Source organism: Schistocerca serialis, chromosome 4 (assembly GCF_023864345.2).
Source record: "Schistocerca serialis cubense isolate TAMUIC-IGC-003099 chromosome 4, iqSchSeri2.2, whole genome shotgun sequence".
Taxonomy (NCBI): domain Eukaryota; kingdom Metazoa; phylum Arthropoda; class Insecta; order Orthoptera; family Acrididae; genus Schistocerca; species Schistocerca serialis.
Window position 1 is genome coordinate 681,274,893 of NC_064641.1, and position 17,677 is coordinate 681,292,569.

Sequence of the window (17,677 nt, forward strand, 5' to 3'; positions counted from 1 at the left end):
CCATCTTTAGATCTCTAGAGGTAATAAAAATTAAAAAAAAATATATAGCGTGACATGAGATACACAGTATTTCTATTAGACCATATGTAAAACCTGATGCATTAAAATGTACCTCGTGTAATAGCTGCTTTGGCCGAGTTGCGTCTTTTTATGATTAGTTATTTTATTTTTCTTAACAATAAGCATCTGAACCTATTTCGATGAAACTTAAACAGCCATAACGTTAGGGATATAATAGCTCTACAGGGTGAAGGTTGTAGGGGACATAAAAACAAATATTTTTCCCTAATGTCATTTTTTCCTATGAGGAGTATTTAAACTGGTAGAGGATGATTTTTCTGGTCGCAAATTAATCAAACCAACAAACACTTTTCCATTTTTTATGACCAAGAGACAACACATTAACACAACCCAATTTCAGTTACATTAGATTTTCAAAAATGCCCTCATTGACTCGTAAACAAAGGTTACACCGTTCGATCATGTTCTGTCTTACACGCTAAGAAGCCCCCGGGCAACCAGATCCTCTTCTGATGCAACAGGAGTTGCGTAAACAGGGTTGCGCATCTAGCCCCACACAAAAAAAAAAAAATTAGAGGGGACATATCTGGGGATCGAGCAGACCATGGTACAGGACCACCTCTGCCAATCCACGTTTCTGGGAACCGTCGGTCCAGGAATCGATGCACAAGACGACCGAAATGTGCCGGTACCCCGTCATGTTGCAACCACATGCGTTATTTTGTAGGGAGCGGGACGTCTTCCAGCAATTCTGGCAATGCTCTGGCGAGAAAATTGTACTAGTGCCTGCCATTTAATGGTCTAGGTAGCAGATACGGTCTAATTAAACAGTCCCCAACAACACCGACCCACACATTAACGAAAAACCGTACTGATTGAAGGATCCCGCTGCACATGCTGCAAGACAGCTTCCTCAAATTGCAGCGTTCTTACCGTGCGACTGCGTCCCTGTCCAGGTAATCTGCTAAATGACCCGGTCTCACGCAGACGTCGGTACACAGCAGCAAAGGTCGTATGATGCGGGATACGGCGATTAGGATATTGTTGTTGATAAACTCGCTGTGCAGCTCGTCCGTTGTGGTGCGCTACGTAGTACGCACCAACAATATCAGTGTCCTCACTGCAGGTGTATCGCTCCATTAGTAAACAGAGACAATGCACTACTACACTGATGGACAGCAGTTGCCTACAACTGAAGAGCGTAATACGCCCTCTAACAACTGAAGATCGTAATACGGCGTCTAACAACTGACGAGCGTAATACTGCCTTCACCGGTTTAAATAAACCTCATAGGAAAAAATGACACTAGGGAAATATATTTGTTTTGATGTCCCCTACACCCTCCCAGAGTTTGTCGGTTTAAATACTTTTCACCCTGTAGACGAACAATAACGTGTTTTCAAATCATTGATTGTGGACTTGACCCAAAAAAGTCAGTATGCCAGTTTTGCGATAAAAAGGAGTGGGACGTAAGACAAAAGCGAATGAAGTACGAAAGCGGCGATTGGTCAGAGTTTGTCGTAGAGAAGAGTTCAAAATTAAACTTATTATTGGCTGATGTCGTGAACTGTCTCTCGCATTCGATACAGGGACAGGTACGCATCACGAAGGAGTTCATGACTTCCCCGCAAGTTCCTTCTGTATCTGTGCAAGTGGCTTGTTTCTGGTCTCTATGACGAAGAAGAAGATCCAGGTGGCAGCCACAAAACAGATGCCCGCGTACACCCAGAAGGTGATGGCAGTGCCGAAAGCGTCCACCAGGTTGGTGAACGTCTTGGAGACGATGAAGCAGAGGATCCAGTTGGCGCCGCCGCAGATGGAGCTGGCGATGCCCTTGATCTCGCCGGGGAAGAGCTCGCCGATCATGGCCCAGGGCAGCGGGCCGGTGCCCAGCGAGTAGGTGAGCAGGTAGGCGCACATGGCGAGCAGCGGCAGCCAGCCGACGCCGGCCACGGCCGAGGCGTTGTGCTGCTTGAGGTGGAAGTAGACGCCCAGCACCACCATGCATGCGCCCATGCCCGACAGCGACAGCACCAGCCACACCCGGCGGCCCGCGCGCTCCACCAGCAGGGTCGACAGCAGCGTCGACGCCACCTGAAACGTCAAACAAAATTCTGACACACCGCTCCCTGGTAGCCCATTAACCAACAAGAGCGATACATGCTCTACTGGACATTAAAACTGCAACATCATTGAACTGTGGTAAAAATTGTTGTTTTGAAGAGTGCGCCGCAGCGCGTTGTGTGAAGCAGTCGCCCTCCGTTTCCGGCGGTGGCGCCGCTGTGGCAATCGCAGCTTTGGTGTCTCCCTCTGGAGGGAAAAGGGAAAGGTTGCTTGTTCACGTGAATTTAAGGGGCGCTATGAGCTCGCCAGTCTCCCCCATCTGCTCCTATTCCTCGAACATATCCGCATCCTCTACACCTCCTGCCGCCTTGATCCCCCTCACCCCCTGGTTGCTCGTGTCCTCTCCCATCCCCGCCCCCTGCCACGTCTTCACTGTTGTGTCCCCCCTACCCTCCATCTCTACACCCTTCATCTACTTTCCCAAGGTGGCTTCCATCAACTCCCCCTCCCGGATGATGCCCTCTCTCCCTCCATTTATCTGTCCTATCAACTCTGATCCTCACTCCCCCTCCTTTCCTCTGTCCTTCCCCCGGGCTCCCTCTCCCCCCCTTTCCATCCTCTTTTTTCCCCACCTCCCCTCTCTCTGCCCCTTCTCTCCCCTGAGTCCTTTTGCATTTCCCTCCTCTGCCTCTTCTCATTCCTCTCGCGTCTGCCCTGCCCCTCTCCCCCTTTATGAGTCCTCTCCCGCCTTGGTCCCCCCCCCTTTTCGTTTTTTCCTTCCTCCCTCCTTGTTCTTCCCTCTCCTCCAGGTCCCCCCCCCCCCCATCTGCCTTTGGCTCGGGAGTGTCATCTTTGTGCCGCCATTTTCGTGTAGTGTTTTACAGTGAGTGTTTTACAGTGAGTGTCCCGTGTTGCGTTTTTTTGGGAAGTGTTGCGAACGGCCATCATACTGTCGCTGGGTGTGCTTTTTATCTCTTGCGAACAGAAACCAGACTATGTTTTTTAATTGTGTGTGTACTATGTTACTTGTCTGATTCCTGTGTCTTTTATTAACATTGCCAACCCCTTTTGCTTTCTGTTTTAACTTTCCGCATTTTTGCGCCTTTTTACACTTTAAGTCACCGTTTTATCGCCTGTTTTTCTTGTTTCTTTTCTTCTTCCGTTTAGAAAAAAAAGTCTGTAGGCTGTAGAGCAGCGTACTAAGCTGCTGCCAGCCCGCCCCCTTCGGGGGAATTGAAAATCAATAAAGAAAAAAAAAACTCGCCAGTCGGTCAGTCTGGGTCAGTCTCTCATCCCCAGCTTGCTAGTCTGTCTCTCGTCCGCATTTGTTAGGCAGTTAGTGTCTGTCGTTTGGAGTGCTAGTATGTCTGTCGTTCGGATCAAACTTTAATGCCGGCAGAATGAGAGTCTTTGCACTCCGCCAGTAAGAGAACTCAGCGAGTGGTCGCCCGGTCGGGGCTTGGTTCCTGCATCTGAGTCTGCGCGTTAGGCCACCAGTCTGCTCAGGCAATGGTCATTGGCGGTTGGATCGATCGGTTGGTCGGTCGCGCACTGAGACACGAATTGTCCGTCTTGAGCGTCGGCGCATGTGAGGTCGCCACATCAGTCCAGTGGGCCGCGGCGTATAGCGAGGGGTAGTGACTTCGCGGTCGACACGAAAGCAACAGGAGTCAACCCACGACATCAGTCTGGCCGGAGCGAGCCGCGACGCCGTGAGAAGGGAGATCGGCGCGCCTTCCTGCGTCCGTTGAAGCGGTTGGCAGCGGACGGATCGGGAGAACGATTTTGGGGTGCTGCGCCAGGTCTTCTCGAGAAATCGCAGTTTATTAGAAGTTAACTGATTGGTGATATGTTGTTTGATTTACTCTTGTTGAATTCTACTTGTTTTTTTTGGTGAGGTCACCAGCCGTACGTTAGTAGCTGCCTCTGTCATGTTTGTCGGATTTGGTGTGTTAACGAATTTATTGCTTAGAGTGTAACGGCCTAATACCTGAAATATGTTTTGATCTTTGGAAACTTTGATATTATTGCCTGTGATCTTGAGAGGCGGTATCTCTGTATTGTAGAGCATCTTAACTATTGTTTCGCCAACCTTGTAGAATTTTATACAAGATTGCATTTCATGGGATTTTATTTAAATGATCATTTTAGTATATAACGTTGCCACCCTTTTACCGTAAGACTTTTCTTAGAAGTTAAAATCAAGTTGCACCTTCGATGGCAAGGTTAATTTGGTTATTGTTAGTGGGGGGGGGGGGGGGGGCATAGTTTGTGTGCTCGTGTGAATTGTTAAAACTCTTAGTTTAGAGTTATCTGGTTTGTTGCAGATTTGCACCAGTGTAGTCTTTCAGAGGCTGTTGTGAACGGTCGTAACTACGGCCGTGTCAAAAGGGAGCAGCGAGGTTCTCTGCCCGAAAGCTCATACAGTCAAAACTTGTTTCTTTCTGCCTCTGAATAAATTGTAACTTTGATATTTAGAGGGTGCTTTCTGATTATAATTTTAAATCAGTTTCTTTTTAAAAAAATTCTTTTAGGCACTATTAAAGTGAATAAAACTCCCATTTGTTAAAAAGAATTTGATTATGATTTCATCAGTTACTCCCTGGCAACTACTTCCATGCTTACATAGTGTGATTAAATGTGTTAATGTTCTTGATGAATCGTTAGTAAATAAAATAAATTCCTTAGAATATTCTTTCAAAATAAATCGCGGTTCAATCATTTAGGCGCATGTAGAAAATGTCTGACATCTCCAAGACTTTCATCAGAAATACAATGTCTAATTACTGGCAGCCAAAAGGAACGCATTAAATTATAGACTGAATGCTAGACTCAAGTCAAGCAGACAGAGTATTTGTGTGAGTCATCTTACAATGAATCTTCTTAATATTTGGGATCTGTTAGAGACTGGGGCTCATAATTTTATGAGAATCTCGAGCTAGCATATCAACATCCCCAGGACACAGCATTTAGTCTAGACACAGGTTATGGCGACAACATATACCTCCTGGATCGGTGTTCTGCCTAACACAACCACAGCCAAAATTGATAATGTGCCCGGTGTCCAGAAAATCGATCATAGTGGTGCATGTACGCCTGTACATCTATATCTGTATCCACATCTTCATGGATACTCTGCAAATCACATTTAAGTGCCTGGCAGAGGGTTTATCGAACCACCTTCACAATTCTCCATTATACCAGTCTCCTATAGCGCGCAGTAAGAATGAACACCTATATCTTTCCGTACGAGCTCTGATTTCCCTTATTTTATCTTGGTGATCGTTCCTCCCTACGTAAGTCGGTGTCAACAAAATATTTTCGCTTCGGAAGAGAAAGTTGGTGATTGGAATTTCGTGAGAAGATTCCGTCGCAGCTAAAAACGCCTTTCTTTTAATGATGTCCATCCCAAATCCTGATCCATTTCTGTGACACTCTCTCCCATATTTCGCGATAATACAAAACGTGCTGCCTTTCTTTGAACTTTTTCGATGTACTCAGTCAGTTCTATCTGGTAAGGATCCCACACCGCGCAACAGTATTCTAAGAGTGGACGGACAAGCGTAGTGTAGGCAATCTCCTTAGTAGGTCTGTTACATTTTCTAAGTGTCCTGCCAATAAAACGCAGTATTTGGTTGTCCTTCCCCACAACATTTTCTGTGTGTTCCTTCCAATTTAAATCGTTCGTAACTGTAATACCTGGGTCGTTAGTTGAATTTACGGCTTTTAGAGTAGACTGATTTATCGTGTAACCGATGTTTAACGCGTTCTTTTTAGCACTCATGTGGATGACTTCACACATTTCGTTATTTAAGGTCAACTGCCACTTTTCGCGCCATTCCGATATTTCTTCTAAATCGTTTTGCAGTTTGTTTTGAACATCTGATGACTTTATTATAAACGACAGCGTCATCTGAAACAACCGAAGACGGCTGCTCATATTGTCTCCCAAATCGTTTATATAGATAAGGAACAGCAAAGGGCCTATAACACTACCTTGGGGAACACCAGAAATCACTACTGTTTTACTCGATGACTTTCCGTCAATTACAACGAACTGTGATCTCTCTGACAGGAAATGACAGACTCCGTCCACAGACCCTGCCAGCCCCATCGGCACCGACCGACCGCCGCATCTTCTCCCAATGGCGCATCAGATGCTGTATGGAGAAGCCCAGGATCAGCACACTGCTCCCCCGGCCATTGCTCGTTTCCGTTACCTGGAGCCACTACTATTCAGTCAGGCAGCTCCTTAGCTGGGAACACGGGACTGAGTGCACCACATTCCAGTCGTCCCACCAAGGAAAAATCCCTGGCAGTATCGGATATCGAACCCATGTCCTCTTCATGACAACCAGTCGTAGTGATCACTCAGCTACTGAGGCACACATGTGTATGCAACTGGCCATTATAATTGCAATTCCGTCAGGGCTGCATGCAACAGATGTGAAACTACGATAAAGCATAACACATGCTTGGACACGCAAGTGATCAGTTTTTTCCATGCAACCGTACAAAGCAGGTAGAAGGAACACTGTCTACATTTTGTATTTTAGGCAGTGGGTTTCTCATCGAGAAAACACATTTCAATGTTGTTTGTTTGTGCCAAGATCGTGTTGTGCCTTGTGCAAGAAAGAGGAACGCCTAGCAGCATGTGTCAGAATTTCACAGCGGTAGAATCGTAGCCTATCGAGAGGCAATTTACAGTTCAGTAATACTGCTGCTCGCTATGGTCGTGAGCCGACGACTGTCATGGGACTATGGAATCAATGGTTACAGAAGGTCCCATGTGTAACGCCGAGCACGATCTTAATGGCCGCAAGCGTCTAGCTCTCGAGAGGACAGACATATTATGCGTTTAGACACGCATAATCGTACATCCATATCATTTACGAGCAAGGAACAGGACAATGCGACGTTTGGAGCACTTTGTACTGTCAGTACGGTAACCACTGATGCTGTTTCTCAGCAGAGAAAGTGCACTGATAGTGATGCGCCGGCGACAATAGGGGAAATAGAAGCGGCGCCACATCGTCTTGTCTGATGGGTTACAGTTTCTCATACAGAATTACGAGAGACGTATCAGTCTGTGCAGGCTCTGATGAGAACCAACGCTACCATAGTGCATGCACCATCCGTGCCTGGTGCGATGGCTTGAGTATCATTATATACAAAATACAGTCAGCACTGATTAGCTTAGTTGGTAAACTGGACAGCAACCATTATATTTCTGAGATGTTAAGACCGACTACTGTTCTCTATATCCGAGGTCTGTAGGACGTTTTCAACAGGACAAAGCAAGAGCACCAAACGCCCGTACTGTGCCGACCTTCTTGGACACGAAGTGTGCTCAGCTGTCGTCCTGGGCAACACATTCTTCAGATCTCTGGTCCACTGGAAACATACGATCATGGCTCGCCGAGGAACTTGTACGCCAATATTCGTATGCCACTATAATATGAACCACGGCACAGAGCTCAAGCAGCACACAATGACTTACCCACATCTGTCATCCAAACCCTGTTCCAATAGATACCTATCCGGGTTAGAGTCATTGTTGCTGCAACAGGTAGAAACTCTGTATATTAGATTTTGCATCGAGTATACTATGAAATTGCCCGAACATTTAATCACGTATTTCTCCTACTATACTGGATGTGCACATAGAGTAAAATTTCGTTATTTTCAAACTTTCCTGGTGTTGAAATCTCAACTGCCAGCATTGTAGACCTATTTCTGTGGACACACAAGGCGTTTCAAAAAGATTCATTCTATCTCAGAAGGGTATATGAAGAGTGATGGAAACTAGGGGTGGATTTTAAGTTACGCACTGGAACTAAACTTTTATATTGCCTCCTGTCATAAACTGCCAGCTCGTGTGATTGCCGGTAGTAGTCTCTCTGGTGCAGCTAGTCCGCTTAATTACTATGCAAGGCGCGTCGAGTCAAGATGGCGACAACATGGCAACAAAAGGAGTTTGTGTTCTCCCTTTCAACGATTACGATTCAGTTATACGTTTACGGTGTAATTGCGTTCAAGAGTACAACACTACTCCTTCTACAGCTCAAAGCATTCTACGATGGTATCAGCAGTTTTAAGACACTGGTTGATTATATAAGGAGCTCAAAGCATTCTACGATGGTACTAGCACTTTTAAGACACTGGTTGATTATATAAAGATTAGTCGACAGCATCATTTACTTCACTGTTACTGCTCCTTTACTCGGCATGACAATAATGCTTCTACAGCATCAATTGGTATAGCTCTGTCATTTGATCCACAAATTTCTGAACTTTGACCAACTAGTGGTACATGTCAGTTTATGTCAATGCTCCTTGATTTAATCATAGGAGTTCAACCTTTCAGTCCTGTACAAATTCCCTTACTTAATTGAGCTATTCTTCTTGTATCAACAGTAACTGTAACATGAGCACATCATAAACTTTGGAATCTAATCATACACAAGCATTGCAAGGTCTGTTTTTCATAATCTAAAAAAAGTGTGTAAGTAGGCTGTTTATGTTTTCTCTATGTAAGTAGGCTGTTTATGTTTTCTCTATGTAAGTAGGCTGTTTAGGTTTTTTTATTGGTAACGCCACCTCTGTATGAAAATCACTGGCTGTGCTGTGCGCAGTCTGTGGCTAGTTTGCATTGTTGTCTGCCATTGTAGAGGGGCAGCTGGATGTTAACAGCGCGTAGCGTTGCGCAGTTGGAGGTGAGCCGCCAGCAGTGGTGGATGTGGGAGAGAGATGGCGGAGATTTGTAATTTGTCATGAACTGATATATATATTATGACTTGTGATGATATTAAGGTAAATACATTGTTTGTTCTCTATTAATATCTTTCATACAGAGATAAACATAGAAACAGACAATATGGGAACCAAAATAATTATTATCAAGGGAGACAGAATAACGTCAGACGCAACAGTTCGGCGCACAGTTACGATTCAGGGAGAAATTCTCCACCACGTGACGGACAAGGAAGAAACTACGGAACCCACCGACATGACGACAGACGATATATTCGTAACGACAGACCTGAATTGCATCAGAACTGGCGGGATTCAAACAGGGCAGGGCCTTCTCGTCAGAGTGAATTTGTAGAAGTTAGGTCTCCTAATCCCAATAACGACGCGCGCCAACAAAGAGACAGACAATGACTCGCACAGCAGGCAGCTGCGTGCGGCCGCTGGCTCAGGGAAAAATAACAAAGACGCTAGCCTTGAGAAAAGATTTAGCATTCTTTACCGATGTAAACAACATGATAATTGCTTTGAAGTTGAAAGTCTGCGTACTAGGAAGAGTAAAGGATTGCACCACACTTCACATGTAAAACCGCTTACTGAGAGATAATCTGCTTTTTAACTTTGTCTTTGCCATATAACTTTTCACTTCACGTTACTAGTATGCTTTAGAAACTGTTACCATGCAACAATGTTTGAAGTTCAATATCCAGCCAAGAACCAAGAGAAATTATTTAAACAGAAATTACGAATGCATTGTTATTGCGAACAGACGACACAGTGTAATTGTGTGTGTACATTCTTGATTGTTAGTTGTACGATTAGAACATTTACCAGTACTGCTAATGAGATTTTAATGCAACATTTTGGTTTACTTGAAAATACATTCCGGATTTAAAGTACTTTCTGAGAGATACCAGATGACACAGAAGTTAGTTTATGTGACAGCTACACGATTTTATCACGACGCTACTAATGAGTGACAATTTACAATGTTGCTTTTGCAGTGTTTCTGTTTTATATCTGCACAGTTTTTCTGTTTTATTCTGGAAAGTAAAACATGTTTTAGTAGTAACTTTTGTAGTATAGCTACAATGAGACAGGGTTTTCCGTAGCACAACAATACCTTACAGCACAGTACGTTCTTCACCACAACAATAAGCGTAATAACTAAGACATTTATACGCAAAGCATTTCACTTTTGTTTATCATGAGGTAAGTACATTGACTTCTGCAGAACTTAGCTTTCGGAGGACGATAACTACGACACTTCCACAGAGATTATGTTGCAACAAGACGCACATTTAGCGCTACAGTACATGTATTTGAGTGATTAATTTTGTACTTAAAACATTTATTTTTAAAGATATTTGAAGTACAATGATACGAAGTTTTTCCATGATACATTTCATTCCATTGCTGTAATCTGTAACACCTGAGGGTATAATTACATTAATCCTCAGGGGGGTACACGCTTACTTTGTGTACCATGTGTGTGGCAACCACAAGGAACCCTAGCTAATATGGTATTTGCTTATACAACTTTACACATCGGTACCATATTTCTCTAACAAACAAATTACACAGCTATCTGATCATGTAACTGAGAGAGACAAACATTTATTTTACTATATCAGTGACAGATGTTTACGTAATTACACAGTTGGATAACTTCACACTTATGAAACTGTATTTTGTCTGTACTTTGTAAACTGTTCATATTTTTTTCAGAACCATTGTGATACTATGAGTGCTTTGAATGATGTATTTGGTATGGGATCATGATTTTTAAAGTACGTTTGAGGTAGATGACACTATTTAAATGAGCAGAGAATTCTTTTTAGGCTTAGAAATTATTGGAGGAAGTTACGACGATTTTGAGATTTGACTGAAGTTTTATGATGTTATTATTACGACGACTATGTGTATTATGTTGTTGAGGAATGTTTATTATGCTACGTATTTCTCACGATGAAATATTGAAGAAGTGTCGACGAATATGTATATGTATAATGAGGTAAGGAATAATGAGTAGTGTTTAGGGACTCTGATTTATGAAAAGGATGTTGGAAACCAAGAAACGTACATTAAGAGTTATGAAATGTATGACTGTATCACAATGCTGACGAATATTTTTTTTGGACACTTATATTTATAGGATTTTGTTTCTACAGATTTGCAACGCTAATTCTTGACCTGTGAAATATTTTTATATGAGACAGAGACTGTAGCGGAAACTGCTGTCGTAAATATTTCCGTAAGAAAGTTAAGTGACCACCTGCACGTAATGCGTCGCGGGCACCCAGCTGTGTCAGACGCCTGGAGAAAAAGCCATAATTGCGAGCCCTTTTCAGCGGCACAGGTAGAACAAAAAAAAAGGGGAGGCCATTATCCTCGGAAATATTCTTACATCTGCAAACCCTGATAATGACAAGTGTCTTTCTACGAGAATTGAGAGCTACTGACTTACGAAATGCCACATAGCTATTGAATGATGTTTTTATGCTTTGGTTTGCGTAATTGCTTATTTCATTTGATATCTGGTTTCCAGCTGTGTTGCAGCATTGCTTTTATAAAATGAAATGCATTTGCTAATGTGAACACTTTCTGTCAACAGATCTATTAAATAATTATTTTATGATCCACATTCTTTAAAAAAGGAGCACTTGGAAAGGAAAGAACAATAAGAAGGAACTAGTAACAGTAACACATAATTTTCTTTTCAAGTACATGGTAATATTTCTTTTTACAATAAGTTGTTGTGGTGCACCACTTTAATTACATAGACATTAAGATGTGAATATACACTTCCCTTATCTGCATTGTTGTTTTTAGTGTAATATTTTTTCTGCTTGCGCTATGTCATGTTTAGGTATAAGTTGCTGCTGTTTGCCAGGCATAGTGTTATTGAATTTGACTTTTGCTCATTTATGCTGCTAGCTTTGCCAATTTGCATTTTTTTGCATTGCTGTTTGTGTTGATTTGTTATGTGATGCTGCATTGCCTCGTCCCTTAGTTTAGCATCTGAGCTCAGTAGATTTAAGTTAGCTTAAGAGGGGGTAGCCTCTAAGAGAATGAGTTGCGATGAATTGGAAGAAATGCATTGAGAAAACAGGTTTAGGTAGGATTTTCTTGGAAATAAATGTTGAGGTAAGAAATGTGTGAACATATAAATACAGAAAGCATGCTTAGATAGAATTTTTTTGGTGGAAACAAAGGATGAAATAAGAGGAAAGATATATAAAGTTTTGGGTTGGACTGCAGTACCAAATGTTACACGGAAAACGAACCCTATCCTTTCTTTTTGTGTTATCCCACTATATATTTGTGTACCCTTGTGTATTTGTTTTCTTCCTGTCTCTGTGTAGTTTCATAGAATTATTCTTCTTTTAAAAATTAAGCTACATTCACTATGTTGAGGAATACTGTTATCCTCGAATATAATTGGCATTAATAATATGTTATTTACTTTGTAAAGATGTTTATACATTACTTGTTCTGTTTTGTTTTAATGCTCATGTGTGAAGTGGATGTTTCAAAAGTTATTGTGATCTTTTATGTATGTACTCATGTCATAATTCCACTGATGTATATGTTAGTTCGATTCTTTTGTAAAGCCTGTACTACAAATGTTATCTGTATTGTTATGTTTTTAATGATGTATTTTGTACCTTTTGTAATTATATTTTCGTGTTATAATATTGTAATTGACACCAGTTAATCAAATTAAGTAACTTGTAAGTTACATTTCACTGCACACGTTTCTGTTGGTCATAGTATATGGACAATATGTGAGAAGTAGGGACTGATAGTGTTTGCATGTGTGTTAATGATTCAGCAAGGGACTGGATAACAGCATTGCTCGTTCTAAGGACAATTCCAAAAAACTTTGTGAGTGCACAAGTGGTGGTTTATGGACTTGCTATATTCTCCGCAAGACTCTTCGATGGTGAATGTGCACCTGCACAATCGCAACAGATGGCTGCTGTCCATCTCTACAAGGACTACAGTGGGTCTGCACCTCTGGTGGCCCACCAATACCATTATCTCTGCAAGGACTACAGTGGGTCTACATCTTTGACGATCCATCAATACCATTATTTCTACAAGGACTGCAGTGGGTCTGCACCTCTGGTGGCCCACCAATATCGTAATCTCTACCAGGACTACGGTGGGTCTGCTCTGTGATGACCTACCTACCAATATTCGTCAGAACTTCGAATGACTCTGCTGTGGGTTTGCTCTGTTGTGGACCATTACCTGTATGCATGTCAAGAGTCAGCACTGTCTTTCCGTTGGAAGGACAACACTACTTCTTCAAGACTGCATGGAAATCCACTATTTCCGTGTGCATTTTCTTCTACTGCTCAGACTTTGAGAAAAACACTATATTTTACCGTAATGAATGATCAGGACTGTCTTTATGGACTGTGACAAAATTTTAGCTTTTGACCAACGTTGTATCAATAAGTGTGTGCATTTGATTTCTTTGTTATTGTAATTATGAAAAATTTTATCAAATCATTATTGGCCACTGCCCAAAAAAAAATTTGTAAAATTTTTTGTGGGGAGCATGGGGGCTATGTAAGTAGGCTGTTTATGTTTTCTCTATGTAAGTAGGCTGTTTATGTTTTCTCTATGTAAGTAGGCTGTTTAGGTTTTTTTATTGGTAACGCCACCTCTGTATGAAAATCACTGGCTGTGCTGTGCGCAGTCTGTGGCTAGTTTGCATTGTTGTCTGCCATTGTAGAGGGGCAGCTGGATGTTAACAGCGCGTAGCGTTGCGCAGTTGGAGGTGAGCCGCCAGCAGTGGTGGATGTGGGGAGAGAGATGGCGGAGATTTGTAATTTGTCATGAACTGATATATATATTATGACTTGTGATGATATTAAGGTAAATACATTGTTTGTTCTCTATTAATATCTTTCATTTGCTAACTATCCCTATCAGTAGTTAGTGCCTTCAGTAGTTTGAATCTTTTATTTAGCTGGCAGTAGTGGCGCTAGCTGTATTGCAGTAGCTTGAGCAGCGAAGATTTTTGTGAGGTAAGTGATTTGTGAAAGGTATAGTTTAATGTTAGTCAGGGCCATTCTTTTGCAGGGATCTTTGATAGTCAGATTGCGTTGCGCTAAAAATATTTTGTGTCAGTTTAAGGACAGTCATGTATAATTGTTAAAAAGGGGAAGTTGCAAGTGTAATTCGTCAACGTGATTCACATAAAACACAGAGCAAGAACAGTAAGTAGCCATGATCAGATCCTGTGGAACAGGAACTAAATCTGCAATGTACTGTACCATTTATTCCATAAAAGCGTAATTTGTCTAATAAAATTTTATATTTCTATAATCTAATATTCCTGATAAGTGGCAGTATATCCCAATTGATAATATGTTGCAAATTTGTTGACATTGTCAACCAGGATATACACGATCTGTTGTAAATTTTTTATTTCTGTTAGGGATTGAAAAACTATGAAGTCAAGATGGCAACGGTTTCGGCTAACAATCAAGGCATCTTCAGATCATGAAACATTCTTGATTAGTGTTGGTACAAAATGATATAAACACCGATTATGTTAGTTACTAAACTGTAACGGCATAATGCCTTTCTTTTATGACTATCGTTAATTTACAATAGCCAGGAACGATGAAAAAATATTTTAAATTTTCAGTTATACGTGTTGTCATTTTAAGAGAGGTTTTGACGATGTGTGAAGCTGTAATCGCACCAACGCTATCAAGATTGGTTTATGACATGAAGTTGGCTAGATTGTTAGCCGAAACTAGTAAATAGTCCAAACAAAGTACATTTCATGTACGATCTTGACTTCATGTTTTTTTAGTCCCTAATATAAATTAAAAAAATAATACTTTGTCATTTGAACATTCGATTATTTGCTCATTGAAACTAGAAATAGCTGCCTCAGTAGAGCGACCCTTTTGAACCTCTGACAACGGCTGAGACCGAAAGAGACATGCTTCAAATGTCGTACTTTACTTATATATGAGGTGGGACTCACACGAAGTGGATCAAGAACCTCTGTACTGGCAGATAGAAATCCTCGACAGCTGGAAGCCAAGCATCTGTTTCTCTTTAATATCAGTGTGTGGGCTGTATTCGTCATCGTCATACAGGCGTATCACCCAGCGTGATGGTATGGGGTGCCATTGGTTACACGTCTCGGTCACCTCTTGTTTGCATTGACGGCACTTTGAACAGTGGACGTTACATTTCAGATGTGTTACGACCTGTGGCTCTACCCTTCATCCGATCACTGTGAAACCCTACATTTAAGCAAGATAATGCACGACCGAATGTTGTAGGTCCTGTACAGGCATTTCTGGATACAGAAAATGTTCGACTGCTGCCCTGGCCAGCACATTCTCCAGATCTCTCACCAACTGAAAATGTCTGGTCAATGGTGGCCGAGCAACTGACTAGTCACAATACGCCAGTCACTACTCTTGATGAACTGTGGTATCGTGTTCAAGCTGCATGGGCAGATGTACCTGTACACGTCATCCAAGCTCTGTTTGACTCAATGCCCAGGCGAATCAAGGCCGTTATCACGGCCAGAGGTGGCTGTTTTTGGTACTGATTTCTCAGGATCTATGCAGCCAAATTGTGTGAAAATGTAATCACATGTCAGTTCTATTATAATATATTTGTCCAATGAATACCCGTTTATCATCTGCATTTCTTCTTGGTGTAGCAATTTTAATGGCCAGTAGTGTAATTCTGCACGTGTCGTTTAGGGCATTATCAACCTGTTTGGCACGTTCTGACTTATACCAAACAGGAAGGCATACTCTGCAGCGGAGTAGCACATTGCCATTCCTGAAATGTATTGAAAGGTTGCTATCCAATGGGCCACCTACTTACCTGAGCGTGTCTGACGCCAAGCGGCCAGCCCGGATTAGATTCGCGGGCGGGTCGGAAATTTTCTCCGCTCAGGGACTGGCTGTTGTGTTACCCTCATCATCATACCATCATCATTGGCACTCAAGCCGCCCGATGTGGGGTCAAATAAAAAGCAACTCGGCGGCCGAGTTTCACCAGGTGGTGACCTCCGGCCATCAATGCCACACGACCATTTAATTTCACTACGCTGTGGGTCAAAACCTCACTAGTCGTTTGAAGAGATTATCAAGCGAGGCTTAATTAGACTGATTACAACATACAAAGAGACATGTAAGCAGCCATTCCAGTCGCGATTGGAACTAAAAGAAACTCTAAAAGGTGGAGCCATTCTAAGTACGTTCTGTCACGCACAGGAAAGTAATTTGCAGAGTATTTATGTGTTGTATGTAGATTCAGGTCCAGATGGTTCCCAAGTGAAGCGAAGGACGAGGCGCGGGAGCGCTCACCTGGACGACGCCGACAACAATGGCGCAGTCGCTGGGGTCCATGGAGGTGCCGGCGGCCACAAAGATGGGCACGGAGAAGAAGATGATGATGTTGACGCCGGACAGCTGCTGCGCCAGCTGCAGGCCCACGCCGATTGCCAGGCCTCGCACCGCCGCGCGAGACGTGAACATGTCCCGCAGAGAGCCAGTGCGCTCCTTAGTCTCCGTCACAGACTGTAGCAAAAAAACAAAAGTAAAACAGAAAAGTCAGAGTGGTTCATATTAACACTGTGTGGCGCTTTTTCCACCTTCTGAGAACCCATAGTCCCTTAGGCCGGTGTTACTCTATCAAATTTCTTTGTCCAATGTCTTTGTCAAATATCTTTGTCAAAGAAATATGATGGTGAAACAGGGAACTTTGTCAAATGTCGTCAAATATTTGATCAAATCTAGGGCCTCGCTGTAGATTTGATCAAAGAAGTCGCTTGTCTTCTGTTCACTGCAATGTGACATGTTACCACATGGAGCGCTAGCATCGCTACAGCGTTCTGTCATCTATAGTGTTTTTATAAACATTGCTGGTAAATACAATTGGTGTGTACCGACAACTACAGAATTAATAGAAATGTATAAAGCTGATGAAGCGCTTTACAACGTGAAGCACCCTGAATACAAAAATAGATTAAGAAGATTGGAGACCTAACCTAAGCTAACCTAACCTAACTCTCTCCTGTAGCAAGGAATCGGTGTGTTACAGTGAGCCTGTCTTCTGCAGATGTAGCAGTTCTTAAGTGAATATTGTGCTTTGTGATATGAGGATACACTTCACTGAGCACATACAGAAATATATGCTCGTCCATTCTTAAGTAATTGATGTACGACTTGACGTCTTCCACTATAAGCTCATGTAACAAGTTTTGTTGAATGCTCTTATTGTGTCGTCGTAAAACCCACGACTTCACCCAGGTACGCTCCCTTTCTTTTTCCCTGCTTCTCTTCTGCACGTGCACACAGTGCAGTTGTGGTACATGCAACTGCTGCGGATAATAGCACGTTGTTGCTGTCAGCCATCTTGAACTTTGACGAAAAATATAATGACAGCTTTACCTCAAAGATCTTTGTCAAATATATTTGACCGAATATTTGATTACATCTTTGATCAAATCTTTGACAGAGAAATTTGATAGTGTAATACCGGCCTTACTGCCAATAGTCTGATATATAACAATGCTCAAATGTACAGTTCCACCTCTAAAGCAGTTCCCAACGTTATTTCAGTTTCGCCTCAAATAGTCCATCACGAACTGCAGCGACTATTTCCTGCAAATCTTTTTTTATGTTAGTTCCATGAAATTCTCTACCATTACACATACAGGATGGAGCTAAACTTCTGAAATTGATCACACTCATCTTCTAAGGGTTTTTGTATAAAGAACTCGTTGTCCACGGTGCCTTGGTACAGATTAATAACGTAATTAGAGTGTTTTCGATTGCTACC

At 42.3% G+C, this 17,677-nt stretch overlaps 1 protein-coding gene across 1 annotated transcript in view; it reads right to left on the bottom strand.

Moving 5' to 3' along the window:
• Positions 1 to 1,636: 1,636 nt before the first annotated feature.
• The window catches only part of LOC126474686 (facilitated trehalose transporter Tret1-like), a 69,161-nt gene continuing 53,120 nt past the window's right edge, over positions 1,637 to 17,677 (bottom strand). The window contains exons 4-5 of the mRNA XM_050102165.1: positions 16,201 to 16,413; positions 1,637 to 2,116 (exon numbers count right to left, since the gene is read on the bottom strand). Of these exons, the coding sequence (XP_049958122.1) occupies positions 1,637 to 2,116; positions 16,201 to 16,413 (693 nt within the window). The remainder of the gene's footprint in view (positions 2,117 to 16,200; positions 16,414 to 17,677) is intronic.